The sequence below is a fragment of the Argentina silus genome, assembly GCF_951799395.1.
Source record: "Argentina silus genome assembly, chromosome: 6".
NCBI lineage: Eukaryota > Metazoa > Chordata > Actinopteri > Argentiniformes > Argentinidae > Argentina > Argentina silus.
In genome coordinates this window covers 20,869,093-20,885,909 of record NC_139660.1, presented here as the reverse complement: position 1 = coordinate 20,885,909, position 16,817 = coordinate 20,869,093, and the positions used below count along the sequence as shown (strand labels likewise).

General features: G+C 42.3%; 1 protein-coding gene across 2 annotated transcripts in view; it reads left to right on the top strand.

The window, feature by feature from the left end:
• The window catches only part of LOC310805946 (regulator of G-protein signaling 7-like), a gene marked incomplete at both ends in the record, with an annotated part of 35,825 nt that extends 19,988 nt beyond the window's left edge, over window positions 1-15,837 (top strand). Inside the window, 15 exons of one of the 2 annotated variants that reach the window (XM_083671833.1) lie at window positions 1,673-1,723; window positions 4,347-4,453; window positions 5,182-5,233; window positions 6,198-6,262; window positions 6,614-6,690; window positions 7,544-7,625; window positions 9,039-9,113; window positions 9,594-9,692; window positions 10,511-10,572; window positions 11,649-11,759; window positions 11,997-12,122; window positions 12,967-13,153; window positions 13,632-13,721; window positions 14,605-14,658; window positions 15,817-15,837. In XM_083671833.1, coding sequence (XP_083527959.1) covers window positions 1,673-1,723; window positions 4,347-4,453; window positions 5,182-5,233; window positions 6,198-6,262; window positions 6,614-6,690; window positions 7,544-7,625; window positions 9,039-9,113; window positions 9,594-9,692; window positions 10,511-10,572; window positions 11,649-11,759; window positions 11,997-12,122; window positions 12,967-13,153; window positions 13,632-13,721; window positions 14,605-14,658; window positions 15,817-15,837 — 1,259 coding nt within the window. The remainder of the gene's footprint in view (window positions 1-1,672; window positions 1,724-4,346; window positions 4,454-5,181; window positions 5,234-6,197; window positions 6,263-6,613; window positions 6,691-7,543; window positions 7,626-9,038; window positions 9,114-9,593; window positions 9,693-10,510; window positions 10,573-11,648; window positions 11,760-11,996; window positions 12,123-12,966; window positions 13,154-13,631; window positions 13,722-14,604; window positions 14,659-15,816) is intronic. The other variant, XM_083671834.1, reaches the window with a different exon arrangement.
• Between the last annotated feature and the right edge of the window lie 980 nt (window positions 15,838-16,817).

The following is a 16,817-nucleotide window of genomic DNA, read 5'->3' as shown; positions in this document are numbered from 1 at the left end:
TCATTCCAGGGCAGTAAGCAACAGATATTGTATTGAATCTGCCTGGATCCTATTTCTCTGTGATGTACTAAATGTACTTGGCCCAGAGTATACAATTTTGATGTAACATGAGTTGTATTCCTGGTAGAGTAAAGTACTCATGGGCCTCAGGGGACTTGAGACAATATCTCAAAAAGAGCTCAAGACACAAAGGTTGTGCGTGCATGCGTGCGTGCGTGCATGCGTGTGTGTGTGCGTGTGTTGTTTTACAGAGCCACCGAATGAATGGTCGTCCTCTGCTATTCTGAGCTATTCAATTTTCTTCAACATTTAGTTGAAAGTCTCTATATACAAATATTGGCTGAGGAAACACACACACACACACACACACACACACACATACACAACCACACACACAACCACACACACAACCACACACACACATAAACCCATACAATCTTATGATATTAATCTGTTCTGAGAATAGCCTTGTAGCAGATTACCTCACATCTCAATTAATTGGTCCAGTAAAAATGGGTCATTGCTGTGGGTGTGAAGATTACGGGGATGTATTAATGATGTTAATCCATGATAAATCTCTGGATATGCACGAGCGCTGCCTACCATCATTACGACGGCAAAGCTTCCGCTCTTTATGTTTACTGGCCAGCGTAATCAGTTTGTATGAAGATGTTGTGAGTTTTCGGGAGGAGTCTGAGTGATGGAAAGAGGAAAGAGTGATGGAGAGAGGAAAGAGTTACTCCCCCGTTGACACTCTCTCCCACTTCTCATCAGATCTTTTTTCAACCTCTCAAGCCAAATAAAGGTGAAGGTGAGAAAGTGGAAGACAGCTGATAATGACTCAGGGGATCTGTTTTGACTGTAGTGAACACCTGCAGCTGGAGTGTGAATATGCTTTTAGGTGGTGTCACACTCTTAGTGTTGAAAGCTGCTAGCATTAAGGTTAGATAATAAAAACATTTAAAAAAAAAATAAACCAATCTTTTTATTATGACTCGTAATGTTCTTTTATATTATATTCAAAACACTCTATTTTAATTTGGTTTGCAAATCCTAAACATTCAACTCGATTATTGTTAGTACTTCAGAGTACTGTAGTTAAGGCTTTGCCAAACCATTCATGAGACATGTGCATTGTGCATCTCTTCGTAAACACTTCAGAACACAGTAATTCTCGATGGTTAGGAACACGACTCCTCACGTCCTCTCCTCCCTCCTCCACTCGTGTCCTACTGAAAACCCATTGGAGGAGAAGCTCTAGGTTCCTCCTCTAACATATCCTCCTCCAATGCTTTTTGAGCATGAGGCAAGTGGACAGAGGACAGAGGAGATGACGTGAGGAGCTGTGTTCCTAACAACTGAGAAAAGCCTAGTGTATAGAGGTGGTGCCCTTGGAGTTGGTCAGGCAGGTTCTATCAGAGTTGCTTCAGTGTCTCCTTTACCATGTGTATTGATGGTGTAAAAGGTGGGCGGTTTCGTCTATATAATAAACACACTGTTGGACGTCCAATTACCCGCCCACGCGGCTCTACTTGAGAGGAATTTACATATAATGAGAAGGACGGGTTTGGGTGCATTATGGTCTGTAATTTACATCTGCATGCAGGAAGGTGTTTTAGCATAAATGTTTTGGATGTGCTGATTTATGCATTATTGTTTTTTCTCACCCTAGGCTCCGACATCGTACAATGGATGACCAAAAACCTAAGCATTGAAGATCAAGGTAAGTACAGCATTTACAACATTTATAGTGCTCTTCAGCTTTTACATCTGTTTTCTTTCGTGTGGAACACAGATATAACACCCAAGGTAGGCCGGTGAAGGTAGAAAGGAGGAGGAGGAGGACAGGTTCATTGTAATGCATGGAATAACCCATTCCTCATTCCATTCCATGCATTCCAATGAGCCTGTTGGATACCATTCAAATGGACAGCAGTCCAAAAGTTAAGTTTAAAATGAGCACATAACACTGCCTCTAGGGATATTGCTACAGCAAGCAATTTATTTCATTATGTAATCGACTTTGCAGTGGTAACATCAGCTTATTAACAACAGCGGGAACAGTATGTTTCAAGTGGTTTGTCATTATGACTTTAGCTCTGTGATGGAGTTAGAGGTAGGGGGAAGCTTTTTCATGGTGGACAGGAGAAGGCATTACCACTCTAAATAATTTAGAGGGATGGGGAAGCCTTTCAATGGTGGACACAGACACAGAGGCCTTATCTTTTCCCCCTCTGGCCACCAAACTGCAGAGGTCTGTTTGGGCTGTGTCGTACAGCCTCCATTTCAAGCTGCTGAAAAGGCCACTTCTATAAGACAAGCACAATGAACCCTTTACCAAATGTGTGTGTGTGTGTGTGTGTGTGTGTGTGTGTGTGTGTGTGTGTGCGCACACGCTTGTACTCTAGCTAATGTTTGTGTATATATATATATATATATATATATATGTGTGTGTGTGTGTGTGCTTGCCTGTGTGTTTGTAAATTCTGATGTGTGTGTGTTAGTAGGAAGGGGTCGATTCACCCGCATTAGTGGCATATTGTTCACTTCCTAACACAACGCTGACACAACAGTACTCCACAAAGCCTGCGTGTGCATGTGTGTGTGTGTGTGTGTGTGTGTGTGTGTGTGTGTGTGTGTGTGTGTGTGTGTGTGTGTGTGTGTGGAGCACTCTCAAAAGCACTGCCACTCAGGGCGAAATACCACCACCAATACCTCAGCATAAAACAGGCTGAAAAGGCTAGCGGCCTGAATGAAAAGGGTGATTACTGTTTACCTGGAGGACAGGGAGGAATCTGACTGCACTCACAAACAGTGTTTGAAGTGGAAATAAACAGGCACAGGTTCTCTTTTTAATTTAAAATGTGCTGAAGAACATATTTCAGAGCAGGTATTCTAAAGGAGGTACTTGTACGCTAGTGGTAGAACATTAGGGCTGCCTAGTGTGACACCCTATCAGTCTGCATCGGCTAACTTCCACCCCTGACAAGGCCCACTTCCACCCCCTGAAAAGGCCCACTTCTACCCCTGACAAGGACCAACCAGACCACCACAAACCTAAAAGGTTGGTCTGAAGTCTGATAGCTTTACTTTAGCAAAGGAATATCAACTTGAGGCCATTCGCATGAAACCCAGACTCTCATTACCATTAAAGTCTAGGACATATCTATGCTTTTTCTCCTTTATTTCGGGCAGTGAATTTCATTAGCCTACTTAGACGCTGTTCCCTAAGATTCTTCTTGAAACTTTCAACTAGAGTTTGTGGAAATAAATGCATGCTCTAGGAGTGTGGGCCTTAACTGCCCTTAAAGAAGAAAATTATGTTTATTTTGGGGGTTTGAGTGGATTTGTCTTTGAGCCTCGCCGATACCTTCAGTGTGTGAAGCTCTCTATCCAGACAGTAATATTGATTCATGTTTAAAGGCTTACACCAGCCAATTTTCAGCAAAAAATGAAATAACAGATATACTGAGTGGTATGTTAGTCATTCACAGAGCTATTTGGAAAATTAACGTGAGCTATAGCTAAGAGCAATTCACAATAAAATGTGTTGAAAAGATGTTGGACTCACTCACATAAAAGCCGGTGAAGGGGGTTCGGAGGGTTCTATTTGTCTTTTGGCACTAGCTTTACAAACAGGCTAGACACGTCACACTTCTATATGAAATGTCATGGCACGTGGGAAATCGCTTTAGGAGGAGCTAAGAAAATACAATGCGTCACCCAAAATACACATACTTTGACCTAAATGGCAATTTTCTGACTTGAATCACTATGCAAGAACATTGTGCAGAACCAGGATGTCATATAACAGCTAGAAATTACAAATGTTAAAATGACTAATGTGCGCTTTTAAATTCACCCAAATGCCTGATTATATGCCGTCTGTGATGCTTCCCAACACAAGAGACAATCTGTTCTTCTGGTTCTCTCTCCCATCGTCTTTCTCTCTGTCTGTAACTGCTTAATTGTTTTGACACACACGTACGCACGCACACACACACACACACACACACACACACACACACACACACACACACACACACACACACACACACACGTACGTACGTAAGCATGAGGTTTAAACATTTATGAATGATAATGTATTTCTGCATAGTCCAGTCTTGCGTACATTCTAGATAGAGAGAGACAGGGGGGAAGGTGTGGTAAGAATAGAATGTGTTTCTTTTTTTCATTAGGAGGAGAGTGACAGGGGCAGGAGAGGTCAACATTCTCTTTCTTGCTCGAGACAGGGGTGGGGAGGAGAGAGGTCTGTGAAAGGGAGCAGTGGGAATATCAACTATGCAGTTTTGAGAATGGAACATGTTTTTTTTAATCTTCTCCAGTGGAGGCTCTTCATCTCGGTACCTTGATGGCTGCACATGGGTACTTCTTCCCCATCTCAGACCATGTGCTCACACTCAAAGACGATGGAACCTTCTACAGGTTTCAGGTAACGTCCGTCCCAATGGCTCTCCTGTCAACTATATTGTTGTCACTTACGATCAATCTGATCTGGGGTGAGTTTCCCCGAAAAACTCCCTAGCTAAAATATTACTTTATCTCTTTTGACAATCCAGGCCCACTCCTCTCCGAGACCGGCAAAGTTGTTCATTTAACACATTTTGTTAGTTTACGCACAGAAGATTGACCTGCAAACATTGATTTTACAATTGTTACTCTCTGGCAGCTTTGCAGCTGGGTTGTCAGGAGAAATGAAGTACCACTTAAGCTACAAAGCTTTTGAGCAACTGACCCCTGATCTGTTCCAAGCCTCATCACAACACACAGGGTGGACTAGGCCTGTGTCCTTCCTCAGTGCTTACCCAAAGTATCTTACTATAGATGGTTTATTACAGTCAGTGTAGGCCAGTGGAGGTAGAAATCGGAAGGCTCATTGTAATGCATGAAACGGAATGAGGATTGGTATGTGTTTGATACCAATCCTCATTCCGTTCCATGCATTCCAATGAGCCCGTCCTCTGATGTCTACCTCCACTAGCCTCCCCTGATGATAGTACATCTTACACATAATCCATTTATATTGCTTTGCGTTTCACTGAGGCTACTGAAATGCCTTGGGCTCCAGAGTACAGTAAGAGGGATTTGAGCCAGGATCAAGATGTATCAGGAGAGTTCTGAAGCTGACCTGTTACTCACTCCCCACTTTTATCTCCTCAGACTCCATACTTCTGGCCATCCAACTGCTGGGAGCCTGAAAACACAGACTACGGTGAGTGACCTTATCAGCAGCGATATGAATCATCCACGACACAATCATGGCTGTACTGTGCATTGAATGGAACATGCATGAGGATGATAGACGGCTGGATCGATACGATATTGTATTTGTAGAATACTTGTCATGCAGTATATATGTAGCACAAACGGCTGTGAGAAATGAGGGCAATGTTTGGTTGTTTAAAGTGGTTAGGGAGAAGATAAAGCACTGGTAATTGTATACATTATGTGTAGCATAGCTAACCTAGCACAGCAGACAAAGCACTGATGCTAGCACAGCAGACAAAGCACTGATGCTAGCACAGCAGACAAAGCACTGACGACTACATAGAGTATGTGTAGCGCACGGCTAACCTAGCCCTAGCACTATTCCATGAATTTCCTATGTGTTATGTGTCATTTGGGGGGAGAAGCAAGGCTGACAAATTAAAGGGGAATAAGCTGCAGCATTGTAGGAGCTTTAATTGCTTGCTACGAGGCCTCCGACTGGTCTGAATGACACCTCATAATGAACACGGACAGGGGGTAATGGAATAAAGGGATCTTTCCAGATGGTCGAAGGACTGAGGGAGGGATGGAGGGATAGAGAGAGAGGGAGAGGGACGGAGGGAGTGAAGAAAGGTGTGTTTTCCATATAAATGAAGTCCCTGTTCAATTCCCTTCACATGCTACATAGCTAATGACCTCTGTGGTTTACAAATCAGTTTAAATGGGCTGTTGAATGGTTTCGATGACTAGCTTAGGGCCAGTTAAGGATGTTTAAGACCCTTCAGTTGAGCACATTGTTCTCTTGTTATAGAGTCATAGAATGACTTGTCCACAGGTACGACGTGTCTTAAGTTGCTACTGTAAGACATCCACTAAGCAAAGATAGAGTAGAACTCATAGTCATTTATGAGCTGCAGTGCTTTTCTCTTTTTTCTGACCTGTTGTTTTCTCCCTCTTCTGTCTCTCAGCTGTTTACCTCTGCAAGAGAACAATGCAAAACAAAGCTCGTCTGGAGCTGGCAGACTACGAGGCGGTAAGGCGTCGTCTGTATTCAACTCTATCCTCTTCTTAGATCACCATTGTTATGTTAGCACTAGCGATCATCATTAACCTAGAGTAGTCTTTTTTCGTTTTCTTACCCTGAAAGCATTTTGTTCTGTTTGAACAATTTTGTTCTGTCATGGAAAATTTGTGAAATGAAGAATTGTTGTGCTACTTTCACTGGCTGCCTGCATTTTTACAGATTTGGTGTGATAACATTTTTCTTGTGGTGGCCCACTGAAGATGATTCGGTACATACAGAAAACATTCTGTTTTTCTGTTTCATAAAATATTTGACTGTAACATCTATTTATATATATTTTGTTTGTGTTGCTTGTTTCAGGAGAGCTTAGCGAGGTTACAGAGGGCATTTGCCAGAAAATGGGAGTTCATATTCATGCAAGCAGAAGCACAAGCAAAGTAAGTTTCTATGGGAACTATGTACAGTATACGTGTTGATGAGTGTGTTGTGTCTCCACAGCTTTTCTCATTATCACGGCTATTCCCTCCCCACTTACCTCGGCAGTGTCTGAACTTTCATACAGGTAGAAATCAGAGGACGGGCTCATTGTAATGCATGGAATGGAACGAGGAATGGTACGATACCTACCTCTACCTCCAGGCTAGACACGTCCTCTGATTCTACCTCCACCACCATCCCCCGTTCTACAGTACTAACTAGGGATTAATATGTTCCTAGAAATCTATTTTAAATTTCAATACAGGAAATAATTAATATTAATCCAGAGAGTCCCGGGAACTACCACAAAAATCCAGTGCCCATTAAAAGCCTTTAAAACCAAGCCATGGTCCCAAAGATGTAAGTGGGGCGCTGCGCATGTTATTTATTTTGCGGAATTGCATTGGTGCCGACATTTGTATTGTAATTTCCCGGGGCTCGTCATTTTATTGTGTAAATGGATCCCTGTTACCTATGTTAATCCCTAGTACTACATACCACAACAACATTTTACAGCCTACTGTTCAGTAAAAATGTATGCAGTAAGAAACATTTGAAGCATGCTCAATCTTGGTAAATTTTGCATACTGCAAAACGTATACTGTTTGCGTTTTCTTGCATAATCTTGCATACTCAAAAACCTATTAAAAGGTTGTGGTATTAGTGTTCGGACATGGCCTTTAACCTCCCTGCAGTTTTCAACATATTGTTTTTAACAGTGGAGTTGGAAATGAAAAACTCTGAATAACCACACAAAAGCTGCTTTTTGTAAAGGATTTCTGATAGTTTGTACTGTCTTTCCAACCTGCTCAGAGTTGATAAGAAAAGAGACAAGATTGAGAGGAAAATTCTCGACAGTCAAGAAAGAGCATTCTGGGATGTCCACAGACCAGTGGTGAGTTTCTCTATCTTTAAAATCACATCACATTGTGCAATTCTACAGTCACAATATTTTGATATTGCGATATTGTGACTCCATAACATTCACAATTGTCTCTATCTTATTTGAAAAGGGAGACGTATTTGGCTCATGAATTCATACTCTTTAATTTATCTCTACAATATGTTTTAAATATGTCTCTGAATTACAAAAGCAAAAAAAAACAAAGACTAAGTGATGTATTCAATCCACAAAGTAATGTATACCTTAATGCAAATTATGTTAGCTTTGGAAAATGCTTCAAATGTTCTGATCTTATTAAAGCAGAGTCTTTTTTTTAAGTCTGTTATGTTATCAAAATGTTATTTTCCTTTGTCTAATTGAACTATTGTTTCTCAGTCAAGTACTATTTCAGCCTTTGACAGTAGGTGGGCGTAACACTTGAGTTTTTATAACAACGCTTCACAGAGGGAGAAAGTACTGTAAGCAGAGCAGCTAAGCTTCCCAGTATTCTGTGACCTCATCAGTCATTCAGACACACTTCCTTAGTGTTAGCGCTAGCTTCCGCAGGGGAATATGGGTCTTGCAATAATCAAGCTGCACGCTTAATTGGAAAATTAGTGAATCAATTTATGTATGCTCCGAGCAACATAATCGAAATCTATTATTTCAGATTTCACAGCGACGTTGTCAAGCTACTTACCACTGTGCTACTGGCCATTGATTGGTCCCTTGTTCAATCAGGCAGCATTTACACATAATAGGTCTATATTACATTTTCCAGTGATTCATTATCTTTTGTTTTGTATGGATTCTTATTTCATTAGCTAATGTTTGCCTGACCACAAGCACATTCAAAGGTGCAATCCATAATTCACTTCCAGCCAAAACCAAACCATGTTTTGGTTTAAATCTGAGAGGTGGGTCCTCAAAGACCTGAGGATGCGTGGACTTACAATCCATGACATTGAAATGGTAGCTTTAAACCTAATTCACAGCTATACGTTGTTTAAAAGCAGTAAAGTAAAACAGCCTTATATTTTGGATTATGGTATTTTGGATTATGGTAATGCTGTACTAAGCATTTATAAGTAGAAAATCAATGGGTATATATCAAATAAAAATTGAACAGCAGTACATATCGCAGATTGTGCCTTTGAATGTTGCTAACCTAGCTCCAAATTAGTTAGCTTCTTCTGAGCACTTGAATATATCTTTTGGCTAACAAAACCTTGACAGATTAGCAGTGTTTCCATTTTAGTCTTAATGTTACCCTTGGACTCAAGTAGCAAGTGTTTGAGTCTCTCAGTTGAACAAGACGCCCCATGATGTGTCATCACATTTGTACAATAAACCATTGTTCCTGAGCTGATAATGAATCAATATCAGGGTTGTTCAAGCATACTGTGTGCCTCTGTTTCTCCTCAGCCAGGGTGTGTAAATACGACAGAAGTGGACATAAAGAAGTCCTCCAGAATGAAAAATCCTCACAAGACCAGAAAGGTATGGTACATTACATCTCTCTGTTCAGAAAATACATGAACTCCACTGTATCTTCCCTGATGATATAAGGGATGCCTGTGTCTACCTTTGGGATGCCTGTGTCTACCTAAGGGATGCCTGTGTCTACCTAAGGGATGCCTGTGTCTACCTAAGGGATGCCTGTGTCTACCTAAGGGATGCCTGTGTCTACCTAAGGGATGCCTGTGTCTACCTAAGGGATGCCTGTGTCTGCCTTTGTTTATATAGCATAGAATCTATAGATAGCATCTAGAGCATAGATAGACACGGAGCGAGGCAGACACAGATGCACAGACACATTCTCATTGGACATCAAGGGAGGCTGACGGAGGTAGAAATTGGAGGATGGGCTCATTGTAATGCATGGAACGGAATGAGGAATGGTGTCAAACATGTGTGTTTGAATGGTATCAAACATGCAATTGTTTTGATGTTGACTGTTGTTTTGTTCCTCTCCCTCAGTCTGTGTATGGTCTGCAGAATGATGTCCGCACCCACAGCCCCACCCTGACCCCCGCCCCAGAGGCCAAGCAGCCCACAGAGGAGGAACTACAGGACCAGGTACAGTAGGGGGCGCTATGCTGCTGGGGCAGAGGGACATTACCAAGGTGGTTTGTAATTGCGTAATGGATAAGCCCATCTGTTCCAGTTGGATATTCATATTGCTGATATACTGAGGTCACAGACTGTTCCCACCCTAAATGATGCTGACAAAGTCCTTTTACTTACTGCAGATAACTTTCACCACCGTAACTCAAAGGGTCTTAGAAGTGATGGCGCTGGAATGGCACTCATAGTCGCTGCTAGCGTACTATATAAAATCTACTTTTATTTGAAGTGTCGCCAACTGAAACCGGTTATCTTTAAAAATAATTCCAGTGCCAATATACTAATATACCTCCAAAGCTGGTGATAGTTATTTGCAAATAGGTAAAAGGAATTTGTTAGCATCATGTCAAGTGGGAACAGTCTGTGACCTTCGGAAATGAGCAATGTGAATAAGGAAGCTAAGGCTAGGCTAGACAATGGAGTGGAGCTGTATATGTCATTATGTGGTCCTCTGTGGCTCAGTTGGTAGAGCATGGCGCCTAAACGCTTAGGTTGTGGGTTTGATTCCCGCTGGGACCATATATACTGAAATGCATGCACTCACTGCAATGTAAGTGGCTTTGGCGTCAACTAAATGGCATATATTATTATTACACAAGTGGAGTAAGCAACAATGCAGCTAGAATGCAATTACTAAATCATGTAATAATATATTTATACACTGTTGTTGCTCGATTAATTCCAGTGTTTCTACACAGGTGTAGGGGCTACTTCATGTAACCCAACCATGGCACGTGCAAATGTTTGATTTATGTCTCTGCTTGTTTCAGATCACGTTTTGGCAACTTCAGTTAGACAGGCATCGACTGAAGATGTCCAAAGTGGCAGAGAGGTGAGTTACTGTAGCTTCTTCATTGCATCTTCATGCAATTCCGCATCGATCGGCTATTGAACTCTTAAGTGTTTAATGTTGAAGGTCATTAAGGCCTTACTGTAAATAACACTGAGATCGCTTTGGTTCAAGGAATAACTGTCAGTGTATCAGCACTTACTGTAGCCTGCAAGGATACACCAGCCAAGTGGCCATAAAGCATTTCCTGTGTTGTCGGCAGCATTGAGGAAGGACTAGATTAGAACGGTTGGTTAACTGTGCTTAACATTGCCTATAGCAATACTGTACATGTCATGAAAATCTAAATGGATTCACAAATTGACTGTGGCATAGATCAAACAAAGTTCTCAAACGGATCAAAAAGCAATTGGACAGTCTCTCAAACAACATCAAGGGTTTAAGTCTCCTTTTCCAACAACCTCAGCAAAAATGCAGTCCAAAATCCATCTAATCCGTCTTTAATGAACAAAGAAGTTATTGATCTTACCAGTTCAGTTCAGTCAAAGAAATCCACCGTGAAATCATCCACTGAAGGGAAACTCAGTTGTCTTCCAGCAGACCTCAGAATAGCCTGGTGTCCTCAATGATCCACAACAGGGAATATAGAACAGGGAATATAGAACAATATCATCCAATTAGCATACTACTCGTCTATTAGAATACCCTCTCTTGCGTAACGTTGGTACAACGACTGTAGGACTTAAAACAACGTGTTTCCTAGTGACAAACATTACTGACCAGCACATGGCTTCCTCATACTCACACCAGGTAGTAACCAGGGGTGTGGCCAGGGATAAATGGGCGTGGCTTATAGCTTAAACACCATTGTCATTTCAGATGGTAATTAACCATCAGAGCCTAAACACACATATAGTACATAGACACAGGTACCTAGTAATTATATGGCACAGTGGAACCCTGGACTGCTTGGGGGTTACACTGTTAATTACCCTCTTAAATTTCAATGGTACAGTAAGATAGCAATGGTTATGATGATGATGATAATGATAATGATGATGATGATGATGATACAGTTGATATGTTCATAACCCTACGCTTTCTTCCTCTCTTTTCAGTTTGTTGGCCTACACAGAGCAGTATGTTGAATATGACCCCTTCCTCACGCTGACAGACCTCTCCAACCCCTGGATCTCAGATGACACCACAGTCTGGGAACTGGAGGCCAGGTGTGTGTGTGTGTCTGTGTGTGTGTGTGTGTGTGTGTGTCTGTATGTGTGTGTGTGTGTGTGTGTGTGTGTGTGTGTGTGTGTGTCTGTATGTGTGTGTGTGTGTGTGTGTGTGTGTGTGTGTGTGTGTGTGTGTGTGTACGTGTCTGTGTGTGTGTGTGTACGTCTCTATATACATTTCAGAGGTTTTCTTCTTGTTGAAATGTGCATGCGTGTGTGTGTGTGTGTCTTCACCAGTAAGGAGCCAGGCCAGCAGAGGGTGAAGCGGTGGGCGTTCGGGATCAACGAGGTGCTCAAGGACCCAGTGGGCCGAGAGCAGTTCCTCAAGTTCCTGGAGTCAGAGTTCAGCTCAGAAAACCTGAGGTAGGAGGTGCAATGAAAACACACACACACACGCACACGCACACTCACACACACACACACACACACACACACACACACACACACACACACACACACACACACACACACACACACACACACACACACACAAACCTAGGAACGTTTGCTGTACTCCCTCTGCTGGCCCTTGTCATTATTGTTTAGCCCAGAGCTAATTTTGAGGTCAATTACATTATAATGTAACTGAGTGGGTCTTCATAATGTACCCGTGTGTGGATCAGAGGGGACGTTCCTCACCTAATCAATTACTCTAATGTCCCTGTAATTAAATTAATTTGATGTTATCTTGAGCAAAGGACACACAAGGTACAGAACATTTATTCATTATAGATTAGAGACATTTCAGACCAGTCTGTCCAGATACCCAAAATTACATTAAAACAGAAATGGCCAGAAAAAGGAACTCTGAGGCATCCATCCATTCTCTTACACTCTGGGCCCCAATTTGCAAGTAGTGCTGACCAGAGCAAAACATACCTAACAACTCAAAATACTCTATAGCATGATTATTATTGTAACTTGATCTTAACAATGGTTTTAAGAAATAATAATGAAATCAGAGTGTTTCTAAACAGTCTGAAAATGCATTGCATGTCATGGACACGCTAGACGCTGTATTCAAAACTCCCACTGGATTGTTTCTCATTTTAGCATCTATCAGAAATATTACGGTGAGATTTTGCCCCAATTCTTTGCAAATTGATGCTCTCCTACAGTAGTAGCCAGTGTAACAACTCAAGAGACCATGTGACACAGCCTGACTGACCCAGACCCACCCACCTGGTGTTGGTGTTGTGCCCTGCAGGTTCTGGCTGGCCGTACAGGAGGTGAAGAAGCGGCCCATCCGCGAGGTACCCTCCCGGGTGCAGGAGATCTGGCAGGAGTTCCTGGCGTCTGGAGCCCCCAGCGCCATCAACGTGGACTCCAAGAGCTACGCCAAGACCACACTAAATGTCAAAGACCCTGGTCGCTACGCCTTTGAGGACGCACAGGTAAAACTGTTGTTAGACTGTACTGAAGGAGACAACACAGGCTGGCTACTGCACCGCTTGGGTCCGCTGTGTGTGTGTGTGTGTGTGTGTGTGTGTGTGTGTGTGTGTGTGTGTGGCAGGGGAGGCTGGTGGAGGTAGAAATCGGAGGACGGGCTCATTGTCATGCATGGAACGGAATGAGCAATGGTATCGTTTGATACCATCGCTCATTCCATTCTGTGCATGACAATGAGCCCGTCCTCCGATCTCAACCTCCACCAGCCTCCCCTGGTGTGTATAATAGCCATAAGAGGGCTACCGTCAGTCAACAGCCAACGGTATCTGAGACAGTCTCTGAGCCAGTCTGTATCTGAGCCAGTCTGTATCTGAGCCAGTCTGTATCTGAGCCAGTCTGTATCTGAGACAGTCTCTGAGCCAGTCTGTATCTGAGCCAGTCTCTGAGCCAGTCTGTATCTGAGCCAGTCTCTGTGGTCGACAGGAGCACATCTACAAGCTGATGAAGAGTGACTCGTACAGCCGCTTCATCCGTTCCAGTGCCTACCAGGAGTTGCTACAGGCCAAGAAGAAGGTAAAGTAAACCCCCGGAAAGATAGAATGAGAGCTGCACACTCCTGCTCCGATAGTAATTATTTATTATCGGTTAAATAAATAATTAGCTTCGGAGCAATCTATTTCTATCTTTTTAAGTTTCACCCTCTAGCCTGCACCTCACCGAACTACGGTTTGCATTTTCTTGCTTCTTTGAACAGTAAAACCCCAGTCTGCCTCACGGGCTACCCTGCCCAGACACAGTTCAGAGTCTTTACATTTTCTGTCTGATTTCCTGCTCCTGAAACAATAGGATGTGTGGATTGCGAATTTTTCATTTTTCACTGCCCTGCCAGGGGCTCATGGTCTGACCTGCCTTGAGCCGGGAATTATGGATGTTTTGAGTCTCTAGCAGCCATGGAATAATTGGCCGTAGTTTCACATGCCAAGAAGATGTCTTCGAAATGATCACACGCACCGGCGTACCGGAAACCCCTGCAGCCACTGCGAGGCGGGGGGGGGGGGGGGGGGGGGGGGGGGGGGGTAGAGGCATCCTAGGGCCTCAACCCGGTACCAGACAGTATATTGGAAATGTGAATAAGTACAGATAAGAGAATAATGTAATAAGATCTCTCTGAGATGATCATACCGTGCCTGTTAGGATTGTTGCGAAGTTGGGGAAGTTGTAGCACCCTCTTGATTTTCTATTATTTGCAATATGGCTTATGATTTTTTTTCAGTATCATTTCCATTGTAAACATATCAGCCCGTTCTTATTTTTTTTCTATTATTTGCATCTCTACATCCAGAGGCTCTCGTTTCTACAAGTCTCCCCTCACACACACACTAGCTCTCTTCCAGTTTGTTCACCTTTTTGGTTTCTTCTTTTCTGGCTTTTCTTTTTTGTTGTTGTTTTTGTTAAGTTGATGGGCATTCAAGACCGCAGAACTTCATTTGAGCAATTCACTCGGATTGTGGTAAGTGGACATGCCCTTTTCTGGTCAGCCAACCGGCCAATCAAAGGGCAGTCTGTTCAGATAAAGCATGTCCACTGCTTCATCATTCCCACTCCCCTGTGTGGTTGACATGGTCGGGCATGTTGACGTTTCATGACCAGGGTTCAACCTAACACCTACCTTTCTTTTTGTGTTCTTTCTACTTCTATTCTCTGCAACAATAAAGATGCTTTTATTTTATTCAAATATCCAAATCGAATGTTTGAATAGTTATTATTTTACTCTATATCTGAACTTAACTTGATTTATTTATTTCATTAAAATTCACAGCCCTGTTTTAGCGGGTATTTATCAAGTATTTCCTAAGAAACGACAGTATTTGGTAACGATGTAGTAGTGGGTACAAATAGTATGTTCTGGTAATCCATCACCAGTGGTAACTACCTGGTACTAACTGGCACACAGTGGTGCTTGAGTCAGTGAATAGAAAAGTAATTATTAATATGCAATAATCAGGTAATTATATTTTAAAATTAAGTTTTACCCTGTACTTTCTAAGTACGTACCTGCTTAGTACGTACTTTGTTTAAAAACCATGCTATTTACAATATTATATATCCTACTTTACTTTATTTCTTCACTACGTATCTCTGCAGTAACTGTCAAGTCTACCAACATTCATTGTAAAGTATATTAGAATGTGTCTTAATTCATTGTCTTACGTCAGGTATCGTCATTCTCGCCTGAACTACAATATCTAACTATCAGTGTGGACGGAGCCCTAATCAGTCATAAACCAATGGTCTCACTTCTGATACAACCAATGAGAGTTAAGGCATCGTAGGAGTGACACCGGATGAGAGATGAGAAAAGTGTTTTTAGTGAAAACAGGAGCAAAATCTGTCATTTTGACTGTAAATCTGTAAATCTATAAATATATTTCTATGTATTATTATCGTATTAATGTTGCTCTGTTACGGTAGCGGTGAATCGTTCCTTTAAATGATAATAATGGTGATACTGTACGAGCTGGTCTCAGGGTCAGCTGACGTGCCACAGGACACACAGGCATGTGACCTGCTGCTGTTTGCATGTCGGACATTTTGGCCCCCGCCAAATGTCCCGCCAAAATGTACTGTACTTCCTCCTTCACTAAGTGTTCTCTCCTTGTCCCCACAGAAGAGTAAGAACTTGTTTTGAAGGATGTTGCTTCCAGGTAATAATCCCTAATGTTGAGCACTTTGCATGTCGTTGTTGTTGCTCGCCATAGTAAATGTATTTGTCACACACCCACTCTGTCTTTTCCCCTACCTTTGTGCATGGAGATTTTGTTTTTGTCGATGTTGATAATACTCGTAATACAGTTAACTATGTATAGCAGTGGAGGCTGGTGGAGGTAGAAATCGGAGAACAGGCTCATTGTAATGCATGGAATGGAATGAGGAATGGTGTCAAATATATGTGTATTTATAGTGGTGGGGTTATAGTGTTGCACTAAACAAAACAAAACATAAATCTTACAATGACATTCAAATACAATCCTTTGCTAAATTCACAGCTCTGGTCTAGTTTGATACAGTGACCAGGAGAAACCTTGTGCAACCATGCAGTGCTTCTTTCTAAAATCAAAATGAGCAAAAATAATTGGAGCAGAGGAATGGTATCAAGCACGTTTCATTCCTCATTCCACTCCATGCGTTACAATGAACCCATCCTCCGATTTCTGCCTTCACCAGCCTCCACTGATGTCCAGTATCAGCAGACAGCGTAAAGTGGAAATGGAACACAATGTCATGTGACATTATGCTGTTCACTTGATGTCCATAGGATGTCAGTATAACCCAGACATCCCCTCACATGGCATTCTACACACCACAGGCTTACAGTACATCTAGAACCTACATATTTTACCCACTCAGTGACAAGAGCAGGGTCTGAGGATCCGGTTCTTCTCTTTCATTGACACGTCGATCCACTCAGCTTTTATTTATTTGATTTTTGTTCTTTTGTGTCTTCTGCCTCTCCTCATCGACACCTCTTCTCCCTGTCACAGGGGAAATCCCTCACGTCAAAGAGGCTGACCAGTCTTGTGCCATCATGCTAGAACCTCTCTGGGGTTCGGAGGAGGACCTTATCATTTCTGTGTCATCGTCTGTCGTCTGCTCTCCGCTCAGAGGAAG